General features: G+C 44.4%; 1 protein-coding gene across 1 annotated transcript in view; it reads left to right on the plus strand.

Annotated features, from left to right (window-relative positions):
* The window catches only part of LOC110518782 (thrombospondin-2), a 56,775-nt gene that overhangs the window by 13 nt on the left and 31,766 nt on the right, over positions 1-24,996 (plus strand). The window contains exons 1-8 of the mRNA XM_036960187.1: positions 1-221; positions 3,324-3,377; positions 12,127-12,245; positions 13,399-13,569; positions 13,745-13,838; positions 16,496-16,666; positions 17,040-17,213; positions 17,293-17,466. The exon at positions 1-221 is cut by the window's left edge and continues 13 nt beyond it. Of these exons, the coding sequence (XP_036816082.1) occupies positions 3,326-3,377; positions 12,127-12,245; positions 13,399-13,569; positions 13,745-13,838; positions 16,496-16,666; positions 17,040-17,213; positions 17,293-17,466 (955 nt within the window). The 5' untranslated portion in view covers positions 1-221; positions 3,324-3,325. The remainder of the gene's footprint in view (positions 222-3,323; positions 3,378-12,126; positions 12,246-13,398; positions 13,570-13,744; positions 13,839-16,495; positions 16,667-17,039; positions 17,214-17,292; positions 17,467-24,996) is intronic.

Genomic DNA, 24,996 nt, shown 5'->3' on the forward strand with positions numbered 1-24,996 from the left:
CTCTCTCTCTCTTGCATTGTAACGCTTAACTGATGTGGGATGTTACTGTGGATCTATCTGACAAGGATTCTGAGGAGAAGTTGGGACGTTAAAACAGGACACTGAGGAGGAGTTGGGACGTCAGGACACTGAGGAGGAGTTGGGACATTAAAACAGGACACTGAGGAGGAGTTGGGACATTAAAACAGGACACTGAGGAGGAGTTGGGCCATTTGATGCAGGTAGGTCCAATGTTAGTTTGTTAGTTTGTAACATTTCTCTGCTGTTCGTGTCACTGTTTCTATAAGCAACAGAGACCATTAAAAATGTTATTTATCAGTCTACAGTGCATTCGGAAAGTATTCCGACCCCTTGACCTTTTTCATATTTTGTACGTTACAGCCTTATTCGAAAATGTATTAAATCGTTTTTCCCCTCATCAATCTACACACAATACCCCATAATGACATCACAATACCCCATAATGACATCATAATACCACATAATGACATCATAATACCCCATAATGACATCATAATACCCCATAATGACAAAGCAAAAACAGGTTTTTATACATTTTTGCAAATGTATACAATAAAAAAAGATGCAATATCACATTTACATAAATATTTAGACCCTTTACTCAGTACTTTGTTAAAGCACCTTTGGCAGCGATTACAGCCTCGAGTCTTCTTCACTGTAGGTCTGTAGCAGTTTGGGTCTAGAGTTTCTCCCCCTTTGAAGAGGGGGATAACCGTGGCAGCTTTCCAATCTTTGGGGCTCTCAGACGACACAGAAGAGAGGTTGAACAGGCTAGTAATAGGGGTTGCAACAATTTTGGCAGATCATTTTAGAAAGAGAGGGTCTATGAATGAAGGTTTACAGCGTAGGAACACACAGGTCGAGAGATCTGCATCTAGCTGACCTAGGGTTTTTTCATTTGTCCAACAGTTGCAAGCAAGAGTTTCTATTGGACAAATTCAGGTATGTTTATCCCCGTTTCGCTCCATTTGCTTCTGTTTAATAAGAAACGTTTTTCAACAGAATTGGCAGAATGAATACACCCCTGGTCACGCGTAAACACAGTTCACTTTCATAGCAGCCACGTTTTATTCCTTCTCACATCTATGCGCTCTCCTTCTCTCACCTTTTCCCTTCGCTTATGGACTTCAATGCACAACACATCAGCTGTATGTGACCAGGCGAAAAAACCTTTCTAGGCCAAACGATCTCATAGCCGCTACACACAGCATTGTCACCATATTACCTAAAGTAACGTCATATTTAACAGAAAGTTGTCATAATTACTGCCTGCGGTCCAAACACTTAACAGACACACCCTGTCCACTCAGCCCTCAAATAAGTGGACACTTCTGAAGGCGTTTCATGATGTGTGACGAGTATACACTTGCAGGGCGAGGGGCGAAGGAGGCAGGAATGATTTTAAATGGACCACCATTGGCCGGAAATTCGTCACTCGTTCGTCCCGCGATGATTGTGTTTTCAGCCACCAGTAACTTGTGGGTGCTTTATATGTGCTACAGTCAATTATGATTGCAAGTCTACATATATTAAATATATAATTATTAATTTACGCCTACTGTATGATAGCTAGCAAATTAATTAGCTAACTAACGTTAGCCTGCCAAGCTGGAAGTTCTGAAGAAGGAAAATGCGTTAGTAGCACAATTTCTAACTTTATGGCATTCATTTTTACTTACACTTGTATGTTGACTTCTCCTTTGATATTATTTTTACGTTTTGGCACTTTTCTTCAATCGTCACAAATTGAATTATGGGGAGTTTCAGGCCCCGGAGTGAACATAATTATACACTCGCACAGCCGACTAAAAACGAGGGCTGATGGCCTTACGTGCAAACTTCCCTTGCTTGGCTAATTATTTGGACCACCCTCCAAGATGGCGACGGGGATACCCCAAGGGAATAAGGCAAGGGTAAGTGGACAAGGGGGTGTCTTTTCAGTGTTTGGACCGCAGCCACTGTGTAAGTCAATGGAAGGGGTTGAGAACCATGAGCCTCCTAGGTTTTGTATTGAATCAATGTACACAGAGGAGGACGGAAGCTAGCTTGTTCAGAAGCCACTCCTGCGTTGTCTTGGCTGTGTGCTTAGGGTCATTGTCCTGTTAGACGGTGATCCTTCACCTCAGTCTGTGATCCTGAGCGCTCTGGAGCAGGTTTTCATCAAGGTTCTCTCTGTACTTTGCTCTGTTCGTCTTTCCCTTCATGCTGACTAGTCTCCCAGTCCCTGCCGCTGAAAACATCCCCACAGCATGATGCTGCCACCACCATGCTTCACCGTAGGGATGGTGCCTGGTTTCCTCCAGATGTGACGCTTGGCATTCAGGCCAAACAGTTCTTGAGAATCTTGATTCTCATGGTCTGAGTCCATTAGGTTCCTTTTGGCAAACTCCAAGCGGGCTTCATGTGCCTTTTACTGAGGAGTGGCTTCGTCTGGCCACTCTCCTGTAAAGGGTTAGGGTTAATACCCAGCGGGTTGTCATGTGCCTTTTACTGAGGAGTGGCTTCTTCTGGCCACTCTACCATAAAGGGTTAGTGTTAGGGTTAACTCCCAGTGGGTTGTCATGTGCATTTTACTGAGGAGTGGCTTCGTCTGGCCACTCTACCATAAAGGCCTGATTGGTGGAGTACTGCAGAGATGGTTATCCTTCTGGAAGGTTCTCCCATCTCCACAGAGGAACTCCTTAGGAGCTCTATCAGAGTGACCACCAGTTCGGTGGTTCCAAACGTCTTCCACCGAAGAATGATGGAGGCCACTGTGTTCTTGGGGACCTTCAGTGCTGCATACATTTTTTGGTACCCTTCCCCAGATCTGTGCCTCAACATGGTCTTGTCTCGGAACTCTACGGATAATTCCTTCGACCTCATGGCTTGGTTTTTGCTAAGCACTATTTACTGTGGGGCCTTATATAGACAGGTGTGTGCCTTTCCAAATCATGTCCAATCAGTAGAATTTACCATAGGTGGACGCCAATCAAGTTGTAGAAACATTTCAATGAATATCAATGGAAACAGGATGCGCCTGAGCTCAATTTCCAGTCTCATAGCAAAGGGTCTGAATACTTATGTAAATAAGGTATTTATTTTTACATTTTTAATCAAATTTCTGAAATGTCTAAATACCTGTTTTCGCTTTGTCTATATGGGGTAGGGTGTGTATAGTTTGATGAGGATTTTTTATTTATTTAATCCATTTAGAATAAAGCTGTAATTTAACTAAATGTCAAAAAAAATCTGTCTGAATACTTTCCAAATGCACTGTATAATTGGTGTGTGTGTGTGTATGTGTGTGTGTGTGTGTGTAGGGATGACACCACTGATTGCCTGGCTGATGGTGTTTCTCTGTGATCTGACAGCAGGTAATGTAATTCTGCACCCTATTTTATTTTTACCTATTTACTAGGCAAGTCAGTTAAGAACACATTCTTATTCTTATTTATTTAACCATTATTTAACCAGGAAGGGCTCATTGAGATTAAAATCTCTTTTTCAAGAGCGCCCTGGCCAAGATAGGCAGCATCAAGTCATTACAAAAAAATGACAGACAGACAACATGAAAAACTACAAGTAATCTAGTAAAAACCATTGAATTCGCAAGAGTATAAAACAGCAAATTAAAAACATTGACAGGTCAGGGAATCAGCCTCAAAATCCTTCATCAGTGATTTAAAAACACCAATCAGGACAAGTTCTTCCAGTTTAAAAGTATTTTGTAAGGTGTTCCAAGACGATGGCGCAGAGTGCATAAAAGCCCTTTTCCAAATGTCCGAACTGAATTTGGTAACAGTTAGCAGGATAAAGTCCAGCGAACGAAGAGACGACCCACCACATTTCTGAACAATAAAAATGCACAAATAAAAAGGTAGTAAACCCAAAATGGCTTTGTAAATAAAAGTATACCAGTGACTGAGCCTACGAGTGACTAGAGAAGGCCAGCCAACCCTGGTATACAAAGTGCAGTGGTGCGTAAGGGTTTTGCAGTTTAAAATAAATCTCAAAGTGCCACGATAAAGAGTGTCAATTGATCTCAAACACTGAGCGGAAGCATTCATATATAAAATATCGCCATAGTCTAGTATAGGCATAAATGTAGCTGATACTAGCCATCCTTCTGGCTTCAAAAGAAAAGCAGGCCTTATTCCTAAAATAAAATCCCAATTTCAGCTTCAATTTTTTTGTAAATTGTTGAATATGCAATTTAAAAGAGAGGCCATCATCAATTAAAATTCCAAGATATTTATATGAGGTTACAACCTCTATCTCCTTGCCCTGACAGGTAGTAATAGGTGAAAGGTTCAGAGGTCTATTTCTTGCTTTAGAAAACACCATTAGTTTAGTTTTGTCAGTATTGAGGATAAGCTTCAATTCACACAAGGTATGTTGAACAGTATAAAAAGCAGTTTGCAAGTTCTAGAAAGCTTTTGTAAGAGACGAGGCACAAACAGTAAATAACAGTATCATCAGCATAAAAATGAAGTTGTGCATTTTGGACATTTTTGTCTAAATAATTTATATAAATAGTGGATAAGAGAGGACCAAGTACAGAGCCTTGGGGCACACCATTTAAGACATACAATTTAACAGACATAAGCCCATCAAATTGAGTGCACTGCGTTCTATCAGACAGATAGTTAGCAAACCATGCAACTGCATGCTTCGAAAGACCTACACTCGACAATCTCTGCCTTAGTATAGCATGATCAACTGTATCAAAAGCCTTAGAGAGATCAATAAAAAGTGAGACACAGTGCTGTTTTTTGTCAAGGGCTGATATCATTTAAAACCTTCATGGCTGCTGTAATTGTGCTAGGCTTCTTCCTGAAGCCCGATTGTTACATTGATAAAATAGAGTTAGTAAATAAAAACTCTTTTAGCTGTTCACTTACAAGGGTTTCAAGTATTTTCTATGACGGCCTAGGAACAGTGGGTTAACTACCTTGTTCAGGGTCAGAACAACAGATTTGTTCCTTGATCTCAGTGATTCGATCTTGCAACCTTTCAGTTATTAGTCCAACGCTCTAACCACTAGGCTACGCAGCCTATACAGCAATCTGTGTGCTGTGGCATAGCTCCGGTCCCGTAGCGCCGGTCCCATAGCTCCGGTCCCGTAGCGCCGGTCCCGTAGCGCCGGTCCCGTAGCGCCGGTCCCGTAGCGCCGGTCCCGTATGGCCGGTCCCGTATGGCCGGTCCCGTATGGCCGGTCCCATAGCGCCGGTCCCATAGCGCCGGTCCCATAGCTCCGGTCCCGTAGCTCCGGTCCTGTAGCGCTGGTCCCATAGCTCCGGTCCCGTAGCGCCGGTCCCATAGCGCTGGTCCCGTAGCGCTGGTCCCGTAGCGCTGGTCCCGTAGCTCCGGTCCCGTAGCTCCGGTCCCGTAGCCCTACGCACACACAGTAAAAGGCACATGACAGCTCGTAGCTCCGGTCCCGTAGCGCCTGTCCCGTAGCGCTGGTCCCGTAGCTCCGGTCCCATAGCGCTGGTCCCATAGCTCCGGTCCCGTAGTGCTGGTCCTATAGCGCCGGTCCCATAGCGCCGGTCCCATAGCTCCGGTCCCATAGCGCTGGTCCCGTAGCGCCGGTCCCGTAGCGCCGGTCCCATAGCTCCGGTCCCGTAGCGCCGGTCCCGTAGCGCCGGTCCCATAGCGCCGGTCCCATAGCGCCGGTCCCGTAGCGCCGGTCCCGTAGCGCCGGTCCCGTAGCGCCGGTCCCGTAGCGCCGGTCCCGTAGCTCCGGTCCCGTAGCGCTGGTCCTGTAGCTCTGGTCCCGTAGCTCCGGTCCCATAGCGCCGGTCCCATAGCGCCGGTCCCGTAGCTCCGGTCCTGTAGCGCTGGTCCTGTAGCTCTGGTCCCGTAGCTCTGGTCCCGTAGCTCTGGTCCCATAGCTCCGGTCCCGTAGTGCCTGTCCCGTATGTAGCATTTTCCCAGCCTCTCCCACTGCACCCCCCCTCCCCCTGTGCTTCTCAATTAACCCTAACCCATTTTCCCAGCCTCTCCCACTGCACCCCCCTGTGCTTCTCAATTAACCCTAACCCATTTTCCCAGCCTCTCCCACTGCACCCCCCCTCCCCCTGTGCTTCTCAATTAACCCTAACCCATTTTCCCAGCCTCTCCCACTGCACCCCCCCTCCCCCTGTGCTTCTCAATTAACCCTAACACATTTTCCCAGCCTCTCCCACTGCACCCCCCCTCCCCCTGTGCTTCTCAATTAACCCTAACACATTTTCCCAGCCTCTCCCACTGCACCCCCCCCCCCTGTGCTTCTCAATTAACCCTAACCCATTTTCCCAGCCTCTCCCACTGCACCCCCCTCCCCCTGTGCTTCTCAATTAACCCTAACCCATTTTCCCAGCCTCTCCCACTGCACCCCCCCTCCCCCTGTGCTTCTCAATTAACCCTAACCCATTTTCCCAGCCTCTCCCACTGCACCCCCCTCCCCCTGTGCTTCTCAATTAACCCTAACCCATTTTCCCAGCCTCTCCCACTGCACCCCCCCTCCCCCTGTGCTTCTCAATTGTGCACCACTGCTGTGACTTTTTTAATCCCTAAGTCACTGGGCTCTGTGAACTTTGCCAAGTTGGCAACGCTGATGCCTCTAAATCACCTGAATGGAGTCAATCAGATATCTGCTTGTTACCGCCATGTGCTGATAGATAAAGGCCAGACTCTATAAGGTTAGCAGTCTTATGCCACGATTTTTCTGTCCCAGACAACATTTCTACATTGTGGGAAAATTCTTTGGTCACAAACAATTGTCATCAGAATGTTTTTGCATTTATTGTGTAGTGTGGCTGGTTTTACGAGCCCATCCCAGTGATTGACCAATAGAAACACGGCTGGCGCTGTGCACGCACACAATAATATGAGTATTGTGAAAAGTCATATTCTGTCACGCCTTGACCTTAGAGATCCTTATTATTCTCTGTTTGGTTAGGTCAGGGTGTGAGTCGGGTGGGAAAGTCTATGTTTTCTATTTCTTTGCTTTTTACCAAGTGTGGTTCCCAATCAGCTGTCTATCGTTGTCTCTGATTGGGGATCATATATAAGTTTGTCATAAGTCATTTTCCTTTTGGGTTTTGTGGAGGTGTTGTTTTCTGTTTAGTGTCTGTGCCTGACAGAACTGTTAGCTTTCGCTTTGTTATTTTCTTTGAGTGTTTTTTGCTAATAAAAATCACGAACACTTTCCACGCTGCACTTTGGTCCACTCCTTTCGACGAGAGCAGATTCATATAATAGTTGGATTTAAATGTTTACAAGAAGAACGATTGAACCAATAATCTTGTTTACATGACAAGTCTGAAATCAGGCCAATTTACAGGATTTTGAAAAATTCGCAAAATCTCCAGTCTAAATGATGGTTCTACCATGTTATTTTGGGGAAACCGATTTGATTCTGAGTTCGAACATATAAAGTTTGTCTGAGAAAACTATTTCCATTCACTTCACTCGTGCATAAACAGAGGGAGGCATGCGCTGCTGGTGCTAGCACACGCTCAGAACTGAAGCAGATCAGACAATCTGGCAAGGTTGATATTAAGATTTGAATTTGGTAACATTGCACAGTGTGACATGAGATAATCGTAAAAGACTGAATCCGAGGTACAGTCTGCAAAGGCCTTAAAAGGAAGGAGCACAGATACGCTGATAGGTAAGAGGGAGGAGCACAGATACGCTGATAGGTAAGAGGGAGGAGCACAGATACGCTGATAGATAAGAGGGAGGACACCTTTACTATCCATAACACCTTCACTATCCATAACACCTTCACTCTCCACAGCACCTTCACTCTCCACAACACCTTCACTCTCCACAACACCTTCATTCTCCACAACACCTTCACTCTCCACAACACCTTTACTATCCATAACACCTTTACTATCCACTATCCATAACACCTTTACTATCCACTATCCATAACACCTTTACTATCCATAACACCTTTACTATCCATAACACCTTTACTATCCATAACACCTTTACTATCCACTATCCATAACACCTTTACTATCCATAACACCTTTACTATCCACTATCCATAACACCTTTACTATCCACTATCCATAACACCTTTACTATCCACTATCCATAACACCTTTACTATCCACTATCCATAACACTTTCACTATCCATAACACCTTTACTATCCATAACACCTTTACTATCCACTATCCATAACACCTTTACTATCCACTATCCATAACACCTTTACTATCCACTATCCATAACACCTTTACTATCCACTATCCATAACACCTTTACTATCCATAACACCTTTACTATCCACTATCCATAACACCTTTACTATCCACTATCCATAACACCTTTACTATCCACTATCCATAACACCTTTACTATCCATAACACCTTTACTATCCACTATCCATAACACTTTCACTATCCATAACACCTTTACTATCCATAACACCTTTACTATCCACTATCCATAACACCTTTACTATCCATAACACCTTTACTATCCATAACACCTTTACTATCCATAACACTTTCACTATCCATAACACCTTTAATATCCATAACACCTTTACTATCCACTATCCATAACACCTTTACTATCCACTATCCATAACACCGTCACTATCCATAACACCTTTACTATCCATAACACCTTCACTATCCACTATCCATAACACCGTCACTATCCATAACACCTTTACTATCCATAACACCTTTACTATCCACTATCCATAACACCGTCACTATCCATAACACCTTTACTATCCATAACACCTTCACTATCCACTATCCATCACACCTTTACTATCCACAACACCTTTACCATCCATAACACCTTTACTATCCATAACACCTTTACTATCCATAACACCTTTACTATCCACTATCCATAACACATTTACTATCCACTATCCATAACACATTTACTATCCACTATCCATAACACCTTCACTCTCCACAACACCTTCACTCTCCACAACACCTTCACTCTCCACAACACCTTCACTCTCCACAACACCTTCACTCTCCACAACACCTTCACTCTCCACAACACCTTCACTCTCCACAACACCTTCACTCTCCACAACACCTTTACTATCCACTATCCATAACACCTTTACTATCCATAACACCTTTACTATCCACTATCCATAACACCTTTACTATCCACTATCCATAACACCTTTACTATCCATAACACCTTTACTATCCATAACACCTTCCCTATCCATAACACTTTCACTATCCATAACACCTTTACTATCCATAACACTTTCACTATCCATAACACCTTCACTATCCATAACACCTTCACTATCCATAACACCTTCACTATCCATAACACCTTCACTATCCATAACACCTTTACTATCCACTATCCATAACACCTTTACTATCCATAACACCTTTACTATCCACTATCCATAACACCTTTACTATACATAACACCTTTACTATCCACTATCCATAACACCTTTACTATACATAACACCTTTACTATCCACTATCCATAACACCGTCACTATCCATAACACCTTTACTATCCATAACACCTTCACTATCCATAACACCTTCACTATCCATAACACCTTTACTATACATAACACATTTACTATCCACTATCCATAACACCTTTACTCTCCACTATCCATAACAAATTTTACTCTCCACTATCCATAACACCTTTACTATCCACTATCCATAACACCTTTGCTCTCCACTATCCACTATCCATAACACATTTACTATCCACTATCCATAACACATTTACTATCCACTATCCATAACACATTTACTATCCACTATCCATAACACCTTTACTCTCCACTATCCATAACACCTTTACTATCCACTATCCATAACACCTTTACTCTCCACTATCCACTATCCATAACACTTTAACTATCCACTATCCACTATCCATAACACCTTTACTATCCACTATCCATAACACCTTTACTCTTCACTATCCACTATCCATAACACATTTACTATCCACTATCCATAACACTTTAACTATCCACTATCCATAACACATTTACTATCCACTATCCATAACACTTTATCCACTATCCACTATCCATAACACCTTTACTATCCACTATCCATAACACCTTTACTCTTCACTATCCACTATCCATAACACATTTACTATCCACTATCCACTATCCATAACACCTTTACTATCCACTATCCATAACACCTTTACTCTTCACTATCCACTATCCATAACACTTTAACTATCCACTATCCATAACACCTTTACTCTTCACTATCCACTATCCATAACACATTTACTATCCACTATCCATAACACCTTTACTCTCCACTATCCACTATCCATAACACATTTACTATCCACTATCCATAACACATTTACTATCCATAACACCTTTACTCTTCACTATCCACTATCCATAACACATTTACTATCCACTATCCATAACACATTTACTATCCACTATCCATAACACCTTTACTCTCCACTATCCACTATCCATAACACATTTACTATCCACTATCCATAACACTTTCACTATCCACTATCCATAACACATTTACTATCCACTATCCATAACACCTTTACTCTCCACTATCCATAACAACTTTACTCTCCACTATCCACTATCCATAACACATTTACTATCCACTATCCATAACACATTTACTATCCATAACACTTTCACTATCCACTATCCATAACACCCTTTACTATCCACTATCCATAACACATTTACTATCCACTATCCATAACACTTTCACTATCCACTATCCATAACACCCTTTACTATCCACTATCCATAACACCCTTTACTCTCCACTATCCATAACAACTTTACTCTCCACTATCCACTATCCATAACACATTTACTATCCACTATCCATAATACATTTACTATCCATAACACTTTCACTATCCACTATCCATAACACCTTTACTCTCCACTATCCACTATCCATAACACCTTTACTCTCCACTATCCACTATCCATAACACATTTACTATCCACTATCCATAACACATTTACTATCCATAACACCTTTACTATCCACTATCCATAACACTTTCACTATCCACTATCAATCAAACCTTCACTATCCATAACACCTTTACTATCCACTGTCCATAACACCTTTACTCTCCACTATCCATAACACCTTCACTATCCATAACACCTTTACTCTCCACTATCCACTATCCATAACACCTTTACTCTCCACTATCCACTATCCATAACACATTTACTATCCACTATCCATAACACCTTTACTATCCACTATCCATAACACCTTTACTATCCACTATCCATAACACCTTTACTATCCACTATCCATAACACCTTTACTATCCACTATCCATAACACCTTTACTATCCACTATCCATAACACATTTACTATCCACTATCCATAACACATTTACTATCCACTACCCATAACACATTTACTATCCACTACCCATAACACCTTTACTATCCACTATCCATAACACCTTTACTATCCACTATCCATAACACCTTCACTATCCATAGCACCTTTACTATCCACTATCCATAACACCTTTACTATCCACTATCCATAACACCTTTACTATCCACTATCCATAACACCTTTACTATCCACTATCCATAACACCTTCCCTATCCATAACACCTTTACTATCCATAACACCCTTACTATCCATAACATCTTTACTATCCACTATCCATAACACCTTCACTATCCATAACACCTTTACTATCCACTATACATAACACCTTTACTATCCACTATCCATAACACCTTTACTATCCACTATCCATAACACCTTCACTATCCATAACACCTTTACTATCCATAACATCTTTACTATCCACTATCCATAACATCTTTACTATCCACTATCAATCACACCTTCACTATCCACTATCAATCAAACCTTCACTATCCATAACACCTTTGCTATCCACTGTCCATAACACCTTCACTATCCATAACACCTTCACTATCAATAACACCTTCACTAGCCATAACACCTTTATCAAAAACAATGTTAAGAAAACTCTGTCTGAACACACAGATAAAGACAGCAGGAGGCTTGTGGATCTGGTTTGGGTTAGCTCTGATTCTGCGTGTGTGTGTGTGTGTGTGTGTGTGTGTAGGGGTGGAGCGTCCTGAGGTGATGTGTCGTCGGTCCTGTGAGGAGCTGAATGATCTGTTATCAGAGCTGCATGGCCTCCACATCGTTACCACTAGTCTGCTGCACGACCTTCAGAGAGCTGTAAGACACACAGACACATACAGACAGGGTTGGCTAGGTTACTTCCTAAATGGAATTCGTTACAGTTACTGGTTACCTGTCCTAACTAGTAATCAGTAATGTAACTTTTGGATTACTCAAACTCAGTAACGTAATCTGATTACATTCAGTTACTTTTAGATTACTTTCCCCTTAAGAGGCGTTAGAGGAAGACAACAATGTATGTAACCAATTGAACAACATCTATTGCAGGATAAATGAATGTTAATGTTTACATAGCTGGCCATATATGGATGTTAAATTTTACTTTATGGATTGGTTAAGTAGGCTTCTTCTAACCCATCGCTTTCTACTACATATAATAAGACGATTAAATGATATCTTTACATTAAAAACCAAAGTCTTTCAGAATTCTACTCATTCCAATAAATGTTATACCCCTTGATTTTCAAGAACAGGACTTGGAAATATGGAAGTATTGATTAGCCTAATAGTTTTACCTGAGCATGACCCACCTGAGCATAGCCAGCCCTACTCTGTTGTTTATGATTTAGTTGTCATGGAGAACTGAATGGGCTCATTGATTAAAGTTGAAAAATAAATGCCTCACTCATGGAATGGCTTTGAGCACTACTGAAAAGTGCTATTTACATGTGAATAATGAATGCAATACGCTTAATTTGCGACAGGCCTGTTGTTGAACTTTGTGTTGGTGACACTTTGATATCTTGATAATATGCAGCTGTTTAAAGGGCAAGTCCACAGATGAAACAATAACAAAACGGTCTCCCCGCCTCTGTTTTGGTAAAAAGCTGAGGGATGGGCCTGGAGAAATGTAACCACTCTCAGATTAATAGACAGAGCTGTGGATGCAAGGACTGACCATCCAGGATATCAACACTATTGTTTTAACCATGTTTTGAGGCTGTACAGTGTTTGATTACATTTAATGTTTACAAACATTGGAGGGTAAAAATATATATCTTGGGTTCTCATGGAGTGTGACGCACACACACACACACACACACACACACACACACACACACACACACACACACACACACACACACACACACACACACACACACACACACACACACACACACACACAGCATCAGTACTAACCATAACCAGATCCACAAGCCTCCTGCCGTCTTCATCTGTGTGTGTTCAGACAGAGGAGAATGAGGCATTGCGTGAAGCTCTCTCTGAGCTGGGCAGCAGTTTGGACAGAGAGGGAGGAGGAGAAGATGATGAAGAGGAGAGAGTGTGTGTGCAGGACGGACGTGTGTATCAGCGGAAGGAGGACTGGGTTTCAGACAGCTGCACATTCTGTACCTGCCAGGTAAACACACACACACACACACACACACACACACACACACACACACACACACACACACACGCTCAACTCTTGAGTCAAGATATCTCTAGGCCCTTTTGCTTTACTACTGTGTGTGTGTGTGTGTGTGTGTGTGTGTGTGTGTGTGTGTGTGTGTGTGTGTGTTGTGTGTGTGTAGGAGGGGAAGGCAGTGTGTCGGCAGGTCACCTGTCCTCCAGTAATATGTTCCAGTCCTTCCTTCACTGAAGGGGAATGCTGCCCTGTGTGCCTGGGTGAGATATCTAAACACATTCACTTAGTCTACTGTATTTCAAATGATTATTTCAGAAGTCATATTTAGTCAAATCAAATTGTATTCGTCACAAGCCCTGAATACAACAGGTGTAGACCTTACAGTGAAATGCTTACTTACACGCCCTTAACCAACAATGCAGTTTAAAAAATACGAATAAGAATAAGAAATAAAAGTAACAAGTAGTTAAAGAGCTGCTGTAAAATAACAATAGCGAGACTATATACAGGGGGTACTGGTACAGAGTCAACGTGCGGGGGCACCGGTTAGTTGAGGTAATTGAGGTAATATGTACATGTAGGTAGAGTTATTAAAACCTCTCTGGGATATTTGGGACAGTAGCGTCCCACCCCGCCAACAGCCAGTGAAAGTGCAGGGTGCCAAATTCAAAACAACAAAAATCTCATAATTAAAACTCCTCAAATATACAAGTATTTTACACCATTTTAAAGATACCGTTCTCATTAATCCAGCCACAGTGTCTGATTTAAAAAGGCTTTACAGTGAAAGCACCACAAACGGTTATGTTAGGTCACCACCAAGTCACGGACTGGAGAAAGACTGGAGTCACAAAAAGTACAGAGGTAAAATTAATCACTAACCTTTGATGATCTTCATCAGATGACACTCATGGGACTTCATGTTACACAATACATGTATGTTTTGTTCGATGAAGTGCATATTTATATCCAAAAATCTCATATTACATTGGCGTGTTATGTTCAGTCGTTCCAAAACATGCAGTGATTTTGTAGAGAGCCACATCAATTCACAGAAATACTAATATTAAACATTGATAATAGATACAACTATTATACATGGAACTTTAGATAAACTTCTCCTTAATGCAACCGCTGTGTCAGATTTTAAAAAAACGTTACGGAAAAAGCACACCATGCAATAATCTGAGTACGGCGCTCAGAGCCCAAACCAGCCGAAAAATATCCGCCATGTTGTGTAGTCAACAATAGTCAGAAATAGCATTATAAATATTCACTTACCTTTAATGATCTTCATCAGAATCCACTCCCAGGAATCCCAGTTCCACAATAAATTTGTGATTTCTTCGATAATGTCCATAATTTATGTCCAAATAGCTACTTTTGTTAGCGCATTTTGTAAACAAATCCAAAGTCATGAAGCGCGTTCACTAGGAGCAGACGAAATGTCAAAAAAAATTGTTACAGTCCGTAGAAACATGTCAAACGATGTATAGAATCAATCTTTAGGAAGTTTTTAACATAAATCTTCAATGATGTTCCAACCGGAGAATTCCTTTGTCTCTAGAAAAGCAATGAAACAAGAGCTAACTCTCTCATGACCGCGCATCACGAGCCCGTGGCACTCTGCCAGACACCTGACTCATTCCCCTCTCATTCAGCCCCCCTTCACAGTAGAAGCCTGAAACAACGTTCTAAAGACTGTTGATATCTAGTGGAAGCCTTAGGAAGTGCAACATGACCAATATCCCACCGTGTCTTCAATAGGGGCTGAGTTGAAAACCTACAAGCCTCAGATTTCCCACTTCCTGGTTGGATTTTTTTCTCAGGTTTTTGCCTGCCATATGAGTTCTGTTATACACACAGACATCATTCAAACAGTTTTAGAAACTTCAGAGTGTTTTCTATCCAATACTACTAATAATATGCATATATTAGCATCTGGGACTGAGTAGCAGGCGGTTAGTCTGGGCACCTTATTCATCCAAGCTACTCAATACTGCCCCCCAGTCACTAAGAAGTTAAAGTGACTATGCATAGATAATAACAGAGAGTAGCAGCGGCGTAAGAGGGGGGGGGGGGGGGGGCAATGCAAATAGTCTGGATAGCCATTTGATTAGATGTGCAGGAGTCTTATGGCTTGGGGGTAGAAGCTGTTTAGAAGCCTCTTGGACCTAGCCTTGGCACTCCGGTACCGCTTGCCGTGCGGTAGCAGAGAGAACAGTCTATGACTAGGGTGGCTGGAGTCTTTGACAATTTTTAGGGCCTTCTTCTGACTCCGCCTGGTATAGAGGTCCTGGATGGCAGGAAGCTTGGTCCCAGTGATGTACTGGGCCGTACGCACTCCCCTCTGTAGTGCTTGCGGTCGGAGGCCGAGCAATTGCCATACCAGGCAGTGATGCAACCAGTCAGGATTCTCTCGATGGTGTAGCAGTAGAACCTTTTGAAGATCTCAGGACCCATTCCAAATCTTTTCAGTCTCCTGAGGGGAATCAGGTTTTGTCGTGCCCTCTTCACGACTGTCTTGGTGTGCTTGGACCATGTTAGTTTGTTGGTGATGTGGACACCAAGGAACTTGAAGCTCTCAACCTGCTCCACTACAGCCCCGTCGATGAGAATGGGGGCGTGCTCGGTCCTCCTTTGCCTGTAGTCCACAATCATCTCATTTGTCTTGATCACATCGAGGGAGAGGTTGTTGTCCTTGCACCACACTGCCATATCTCTGACCTCCTCCCTATAGGCTGTCTCATCGTTGTCGGTGATCAGGCCTACCACTGTTGTCATCGGCAAACTTAATGATGGTGTTAGAGTCATAGAGTCGTAGAGTTTGTATACATATGTGTGCGTATGTATATGTATTTGTTTGTGTGTGTGTGTGTTTGTGTGCATGTGTGTGTGTGTTTGTGTGTGTGTATAGGGTTGGGAAGTGAAGATGGATGGTCCCCATGGTCGGAGTGGACGGAATGTTCGGTCACCTGTGGGCGTGGCTTCCAGCGGAGAGGGCGATCTTGTGATGATGTCTCCACGTCCTGTTCTGACTCCTCCCTCCAAACCCGCAGGTGCACCCTGGGAAGTTGTGAAAGCCGAGGTGAGTTCACCAATAACTCCTGTAGTACAGCTAGCTCCTGTAATACACATTATGGTTAGCTACGTCGTTGTATTTATTTATGATACTCTTTGAAGATGTACGGTTTCAGACATGTTAGGAAGGTGGGGTTGGGACTCTGCTGACGTTAGGCTGAAGCTCATTCCACCGTTGAGGTGTCAGGACAGAGAGGATCTTTGACTGGTCTGGGGGGGGGGGGGGGGGGGGGCTGACCCTCATATGGGTGGGAGGGCCAAGAGACCAGAGGTGGCAGAATGGAACGCTCAGGTTTGGGTGTTGGGTTTGAGCAATCATTTCCCTTTTATAAAAATGTGTGTGTGTGTTTGTGTGTTTGTGTGTGTGTGTGTGTGTGTAGTCCATGGGAACGGCTGGGGCCTGTGGTCTCCGTGGTCTGCATGTTCTGTGTCGTGTGGTTCAGGTCTCGTTGTGCGTGTTCGACTCTGCAACTTCCCCCTCGCTCAGCGCAGGGGCAGCGGCTGCCGTGGCAACACTACAGAGACACATCCCTGTGACGCTACACCCTGTCCAAGTGAGAACACAAACAAACAAACCAGATGACTGCTATTGTTGATGTTGGATTGACTGATACACTGTCTGTGTGATTATAGTTGTCGGGGTCTGGGGACCGTGGTCTTCCTGGTTACCATGCAGTGTGTCGTGTGGCAGTGGGCTGATGATTCGTCAGCGGGAGTGTTCTAACCCCGCCCCCCGGCATGGAGGCAGGAACTGTGTGGGAGAGACGGCCGACTACGCAGCCTGCGATACACAACCCTGTCCAATAGGTAGCATACATAGGATGACAGAGAGGGCCAAGAACCATTATTCCACTGACAACATAGTTGCGAACAGGAACAATCCAAGTAAACTATGGAAGTTTTTGAAACAGTTAGGATACAGTACAGATAATTTATCCATAACAGTCTAAACTAACATATGGAATTGTTTTAAGATTGTCATACCAAGGATAATTTAGCTATTTGATTTGGAATTTTAGGACCCCTTTAGTATAAAAAAAACATGTAAAAAATGATTTGATGAAACATTGATTTTGGCCTTTCTGCTAAAATCAAATCAAATGTTATCGGTCACTTACACATATTTAGCAGATGTTATTGCGGGTGCGGCTAAATGCTTGTGTTCCTAGTGTAACGGTCTTCTTCCCGGGAAGGAGAGGAGGACCAAAATGCAGCGTGGTTATTGTTAAGCATCTTTAATAAAGACGAAAACGTAAACACTATACAAATACAAAATAATAAACCGTGGCAAAACCGAAACAGTCCTAACTGGTGCAGAGAACACAGAGACAGGAAACAACCACCCACAAAATACCCAAAGAATATGACTGCCTAAATATGGTTCCCAATCAGATACAACGATAAACACCTGCCTCTGATTGAGAACCACTCTAGGCAACCATAGGCCTACCTAGACAACTACACTGAACACAACCCCATAAATCGAATAAACCCCTAGACAAGACGACACACAATAAATCACCCATGTCACACCCTGGCCTAACGAAAATAATAAAGAAAACACAGATAACAAAGGCCAGGGTGTGAAAACTAGTTCCAACAGAGCAGTAGTACCTAACTAAATGCTTGTGTTTCTAGCTCCAACAGAGCAGTAGTACCTAACTAAATGCTTGTGTTTCTAGCTCCAACAGAGCAGTAGTACCTAACTAAATGCTTGTGTTTCTAGTTCCAACAGAGCAGTAGTACCTAACTAAATGCTTGTGTTTCTAGCTCCAACAGAGCAGTAGTACCTAACTAAATGCTTGTGTTTCTAGCTCCAACAGAGCAGTAGTACCTAACTAAATGCTGCTGTTCCTAGTTCCAACAGAGCAGTAATATCTAACTAAATGCTTGTGTAACCAGCTCCAACAGTCCAGTAATATCTAACTAAATGCTTGTGTTCCCAGCTCCAACAGTGCAGTAATATCTAACTAAATGCTTGTGTTCCTAGCTCCAACAGTGCAGTAATATCTAACTAAATGCTTGTGTGCCTAGCTCCAACAGTGCAGTAATATCTAACTAAATGCTTGTGTTTCTAGCTCCAACAGAGCAGTAGTACCTAACTAAATGCTTGTGTTTCTAGCTCCAACAGAGCAGTAGTACCTAACTAAATGCTGCTGTTCCTAGTTCCAACAGAGCAGTAATATCTAACTAAATGCTTGTGTAACCAGCTCCAACAGTCCAGTAATATCTAACTAAATGCTTGTGTTCCCAGCTCCAACAGTGCAGTAATATCTAACTAAATGCTTGTGTTCCTAGCTCCAACAGTGCAGTAATATCTAACTAAATGCTTGTGTGCCTAGCTCCAACAGTGCAGTAATATCTAACTAAATGCTTGTGTTTCTAACTCCAACAGAGCAGTAATATCTAACTAAATGCTTGTGTTCCTAGTTCCAACAGAGCAGTAATATCTAACTAAATGCTTGTGTTCCTAGTTCCAACAGAGCAGTAATATCTAACTAAATGCTTGTGTTCCTAGTTCCAACAGAGCAGTAATATCTAACTAAATGCTTGTGTTCCTAGTTCCAACAGTGCAGTAATATCTAACAATTCACAGCAATACACACAAATCCAAAGGTAAAAGAATAGAGTTAAGAAATATTTAAATATTAGGACGAGCAATGTCGGAGTGGCATTGACTAAAATACAGTAGAACAGAAGAATAGAATAGAATATAAGATGAGTAAAGCTGTATGTAAGATGTAAGAAGGGTTTTATAAATACATTTAATTGATTGATTGTATGTAAACATTATTGAAACGTAATTGAAGTGACTAGTGTTCCATTATTAAAGTGATTCCAAGTCTATGTATATATGCAGCAGCCTCTAATGTGCTAGTGATGGCTATTGAACAGTCTGATGGCCTTGAGATAGAAGCTGTTTTTCAGTCTCTGCACCTGTACTGACCTCGCCTTATGGATGATAGCGGGGTGAACAGGCAGTGGCTCGGGTGGTTGATGTCCTTGATGATATTTTTGGCCTTCCTGTGACATCGGGTGGTGTAGGTGTCCTGGAGGGCAGGTAGTTTGCCCCCGGTGATGCGTTGGGCAGACCTCACCACCCTCTGGAGAGCCCTGCGGTTGCGGGCGGTGCAGTTGCCATACCAGGTGGTGATACAGCCTGACAGGATGCTCTCAATTGTGCATGTGTAAAAGTTTACGAGGGTTTTAGTGGCCAAGGCAAATTTCTTCAGCCTCCTGAGGTTGAAGAGGCGCTTTTGCGCCTACTTCACCACACTGTCTGTGTGGGTGGACCATTTCAGGTTGTCAGTGATGTGTACGCTTAGGAACTTGAAGCTTTCCACCTTGTCCACTGCAGTCCCGTCGATGTGGATAGGGGGCTGCTCCCTCTGCTGTTTCCTGAATTCCACAATCAGCTGCTTTGTTTTGTGGATGTTTGGTGGGAGGTTGTTTTCCTGACACCACACTTCGAGTGCCCTCACCTCCTCTCTGTAGGCTGTCTCGTCATTGTGGGTAATCAAGCCCACTACTGTTGTGTCATCTGCAAACTTGATGATTGGGTTGGAGGCGTGTGTGGCCACGCAGCCATGGGTGAACAGAGAGTACAGGAAGGGGCTGAGCATGCACTCTTGCGAGGTCCCTGTGTTTAGGATCAGCAAAGTGGAGTTGTTGCTCCCTACCTTCCCCACCTGGGGCGGACAGTCAGGAAGTCCAGGACCCAGTTGCAGAGGGCAGGGTTCAGACCTAGGACCATGAGCTTAATGATGACCTTGGAGGGTACTATGGTGTTGAATGCTGAGCTATAGTCAATGAACAGCATTATACATAGGTATTCCTCTTGTTCCTCTTGTTCCTCTTGTCCAGATGGGATAGGTCAGTGTGCAGTGCGATGGCGATTGCATCGTCTGTGGATCTAAGCAAATTGAAGTGGGTCTAGGGTGTCAGGTAAGGTAGAGGTGATATGATCCTTAACTGGCCTCTCAAAGCATTCATGATGACAGAAGTGAGTGCTACGGGGCGATAGACATTTAGTTCAGTTACCTTTGCTTTCTTGGGTACAGGAACAATGGTTGACATCTTGAAGAAAGTGGGGACAGCAGACACGTTTAGGGAGAGATTGAATATGCCCGTAAACACTCCAGCCAGCTGGTCTGCGCATTCTCTGAGGACGCGGCTATGGATGCCGTCTGGGCCGGCAGCCATGCGAGTGTTAACATGCTTAAACGTCTTACTCACATCGGCCACGGAGAAGGAGAGCCCACAGTTCTTGGTAGCGGTCGGTGGCACTGTGTTATCCTCAAATCGGGCGAAGAAGTTGTTTATCTTGTCCGGAAGCAAGACGTCGGTGTCCGACGTGGCACATTTTCCCTTTGTAGTCTGTGATTGTCTGCCTTTAGGTACTATGCCCCCAGCCACATACGTCTCGTGTCTGAGCCGTTGAATTGCAATTCCACTTTGTCTCTGAACTGACATTTGACATGTTTTATTTTCTTACAGAGGGAATAACTACACTGTTTGTATTCTGCCATATTCCCAGTCACCTTTCCATGGTTTAAATGTGGTGGTTCGTGCTTTCAGTTTTGCGAGAATGCCGCCGTCTATCCACGGTTTCTGGTTTGGGTAGGTTTTAATAGTCAGTCTGTCACGTTCTGACCTTTATTTTCTTTGTTTTGTCATTATTTAGTATGGTCAGGGCGTGAGTTGGGGTGGGCAGTCTATGTTTGTTTTTCTATGATTTGGGTATTTATATGGTTCGGCCTAGTATGGTTCTCAATCAGAGGCAGGTGTCATTGGTTGTCTCTGATTGAGAATCATACTTAGGTAGCCTGGGTTTCACTGTGTGTTGGTGGGTGATTGTTCCTGTCTCTGTGCATGTATAGTGTATAGTGTCTATATTAAAGAACCATGAATAACCACCACGCTGCGCTTTGGTCCGCCTCTCCTTCACTTCAAGAAAACCGTTACAGGACCACCCACCACAACAGGACCAAGCGGCGTGGTGAAAGGCAGCGGCAGCAGGAGCAACAAAGTCTGGATTACACGACGTGGGAGGAAATAGACAGGTGGGCGGTCGTCCCAGGGAGAGTGCCGGAGCCCGCCTGGGATTCGCTGGAGCAGTGCGAAGAAGGTTATAGGAGAATGGAGTTGGAGAGACGAGCACGGCGACGCGGACGGAAGCCCGAGAGTCAGCCCCAAAAATGTCTTGGGGGGAGGCACACAGGGAGTATGGCGAAGCCAAGTAGGAGACCTGCGCCAACTTCCTGTGCTTACCGGGGGGCTAGAGAGACCAGGCAGGCACCGTGTTATGCTTTGGAGCGCACGGTGTCCCCAGTGCGGGTGCATAGCCCGGTGCGCTACATTCCAGCTCCGCGTATCGGCCGGGCTAGAGTGAGCATTGAGCCAAGTGCCATGAAGCCGGCTCTACGCAGCTGGTCTCCAGTGCGTCTCCTTGGGCCGGCTTACATGGCCCCAGCCTTGCGCATGGTGTCCCTGGTTCGCCTGCATAGCCCAGTGCGGGCTATTCCACCTCACCGCACTGGCAGGGCGACCGGGAGCATTCAACCAGGTAAGGTTGGGCAGGCTCGGTGCTCAAGAGCTCCAGTACGCCTGCACGGTCTGGTCTACCCAGTACCACCTCCACGCACCAGCCCTCCGGTGGCAGCTCCCCGCACCAGGCTTCCTGTGCGTGTCCTCGGCCCAGTACCACCAGTGCCAGCACCACGCATCAGGCCTACAGTGCGCCTCGCCTCTCCAGCGCTGCCGGAGTCTCCCGCCTGTTCGGCGCTGCCAGAGCTCCCGCCCCTCAGTCCAGAGGCGCTAGAGCTCCTCATTCCAGAGGCGCCAGAGCTCCTCAGTCCAGCGCTGTCAGAGCCTTCCTCTCCAGCGTTGCCGGAGCTTCTTGTCTGCCCAGCGCCATCTGAGCCACCCGTCTGCCCAGCGCCGCCTGAGCTGCCCGTCTGCCCAGCGCCGCCTGAGCCGCCCGTCTGCCCAGCGCCGCCTGAGCCGCCCGTCTGCCCAGCGCCGCCTGAGCCGCCAGTCTTCCCAGTGCCGCCAGTCTGCAAGGAGCCGCCAGTGCCGCCAGTCTGCAAGGAGCCGCCAGTGCCGCCAGTCAGCCAGAGGCCGCCAGAGCCCCTCAGCCCAGAGGCGCCAGAGCCCCTCAGCCCAGAGCCCCTGCCCCTCTGTCCAGAGCTTCCGCCCCTCTGTCCCGAGCTGCCCCTCTGTCCAGTGGGGTCATTGAGAAGGGTTGCCATGTTTAGAAAGCCACGGAGGTGGACAATAAGGCGGACTAAGACGATGGTGAAGTGGGGTCCGCGTCCCGCGCCAGAGCCGCCACCGCGGACAGACGCCCACCAAGACCCTCCCCTATAGGTTAAGGTTTTGCGGCCGGAGTCCGCACCTTTGGGGGTGGGGTACTGTCACGTTCTGACCTTTATTTCCTTTATTTTGTCATTATTTAGTATGGTCAGGGCGTGAGTTGGGGTGGGCAGTCTATGTTTGTTTTTCTATGTTTTGGGTATTTCTATGGTTCGGCCTAGTATGGTTCTCAATCAGAGGCAGGTGTCATTAGTTGTCTCTGATTGAGAATCATACTTAGGTAGCCTGGGTTTCACTGTTTGTTGGTGGGTGATTGTTCCTGTCTCTGTGTTTGCACCAGATAGGGCTGTTTTGGTTTTTTCACATTTCTTGTTTTGTTAGTTTATTCATGTATAGTGTCTATATTAAAGAACCATGAATAACCACCACGCTGCGTTTTGATCCGCCTCTCCTTCACTTCAAGAAAACCGTTACACAGTCACTGTATTTGTTATTAATCGTTACACAGTCACCGTATTCGGTATTCTCAGAGGCTGAACGACAATAAAAACTGAACGACTAAAAAGCACCCTGAGGAAAAGCAAAGTGAAAAATGTGTGTTTTAAGATCTCCACAGTTTCCACAGTTTCGGTCCCGGTCAGGTTCTCTGGCAGGCTATTCCAGAGGGTGGGGGCATAGTAACTAAAGGCTGCCTCTCCATGCCTCTTGGTCCCCCTCAGGTTCTCTGGCAGGCTGTTCCAGAGGGTGGGGGCATAGTAACTAAAGGCTGCCTCTCCATGCCTCTTGGTCCCCCTCAGGTTCTCTGGCAGGCTGTTCCAGATGGTGGAGGCATAGTAACTAAAGGCTGCCTCTCCATGCCTCTTGGTCCCCCTCAGGTTCTCTGGCAGGCTGTTCCAGAGGGTGGAGGCATAGTAACTAAAGGCTGCCTCTCCATGCCTCTTGGTCCTAGGCTTTGGGATAGTTAATAGGCCAGTGCCAGAGGACCTGAGGGACCTACTGGATACATAACTTTTTTTTTTTTTTTTTTTTTTTTTTTTTTGTGAATTTTACCCCTTTTTCTCCCCAATTTCGTAGTATCCAATTGTTGTAGTAGCTACTATCTTGTCTCATCGCTACAACTCCCGTACGGGCTCGGGAGAGACGAAGGTTGAAAGTCATGCGTCCTCCGATACACAACCAACCAAGCCGCTGCTTCTTTAACCTGTTAGAGCTCTAGGGGCGCTATTTCATTTTTGGATAAAAAACGTTCCCGTTTTAAGCGCGATATTTTGTCACGAAAAGATGCTCGACTATGCATATTCTTGACAGTTTTGGAAAGAACACTCTGAAGTTTCAGAATCTGCAAAGATTTTGTCTGTAAGTGCCCCAGAACTCATTCTACAGGCGAAACCAAGATGATGCATCACCCAGGAATTAGCAGAATTTCTGAAGCTCTGTTTTCCATTCTCTCCTTATATGGCTGTGATTGCGCAACGAATGAGCCTACACTTTCTGTCGTTCGCCCAAGGTCTTAGCAGCATTGTGACGTATTTGTAGGCATATCATTGGAAGATTGACCATAAGAGACTACATTTTCCAAGTGTCCGCCTGGTGTCCTGCGTCGAATTCGGTGCGCAATTGCCAGCTGCTTCTACTTTACCATTTGATTCAGGGGAGAAAGCATGTGTCCAAGAACGATGTATCAATGAAGAGATATGTGAAAAACACCTTGATGATTGATTCTAAACAACGTTTGCCATGTTTTCAGTCGATATTATGGAGTTAATTTGGAAAACAGTTTGCGTTTTGAGGACTGAATTTATGGATTTTTTTTGGTAGCCAAATGTGATGTATAAAACGGAGCTATTTCTAATACACAAGGAATCTTTTTGGAAAAACTGAGCATCTGCTATCTAACTGAGAGTATCCTCATTGAAAACATCAGAAGTTCTTCAAAGGTAAATGATTTTATTTGAAGGCTTTTATGTTTTTGTTAATGTTGCGTGCTGGATGCTAACGCTAATGCTAACGCTAAATGCTAAC

Source organism: Oncorhynchus mykiss, chromosome 23, assembly GCF_013265735.2.
Source record: "Oncorhynchus mykiss isolate Arlee chromosome 23, USDA_OmykA_1.1, whole genome shotgun sequence".
Lineage (NCBI taxonomy): Eukaryota > Metazoa > Chordata > Actinopteri > Salmoniformes > Salmonidae > Oncorhynchus > Oncorhynchus mykiss.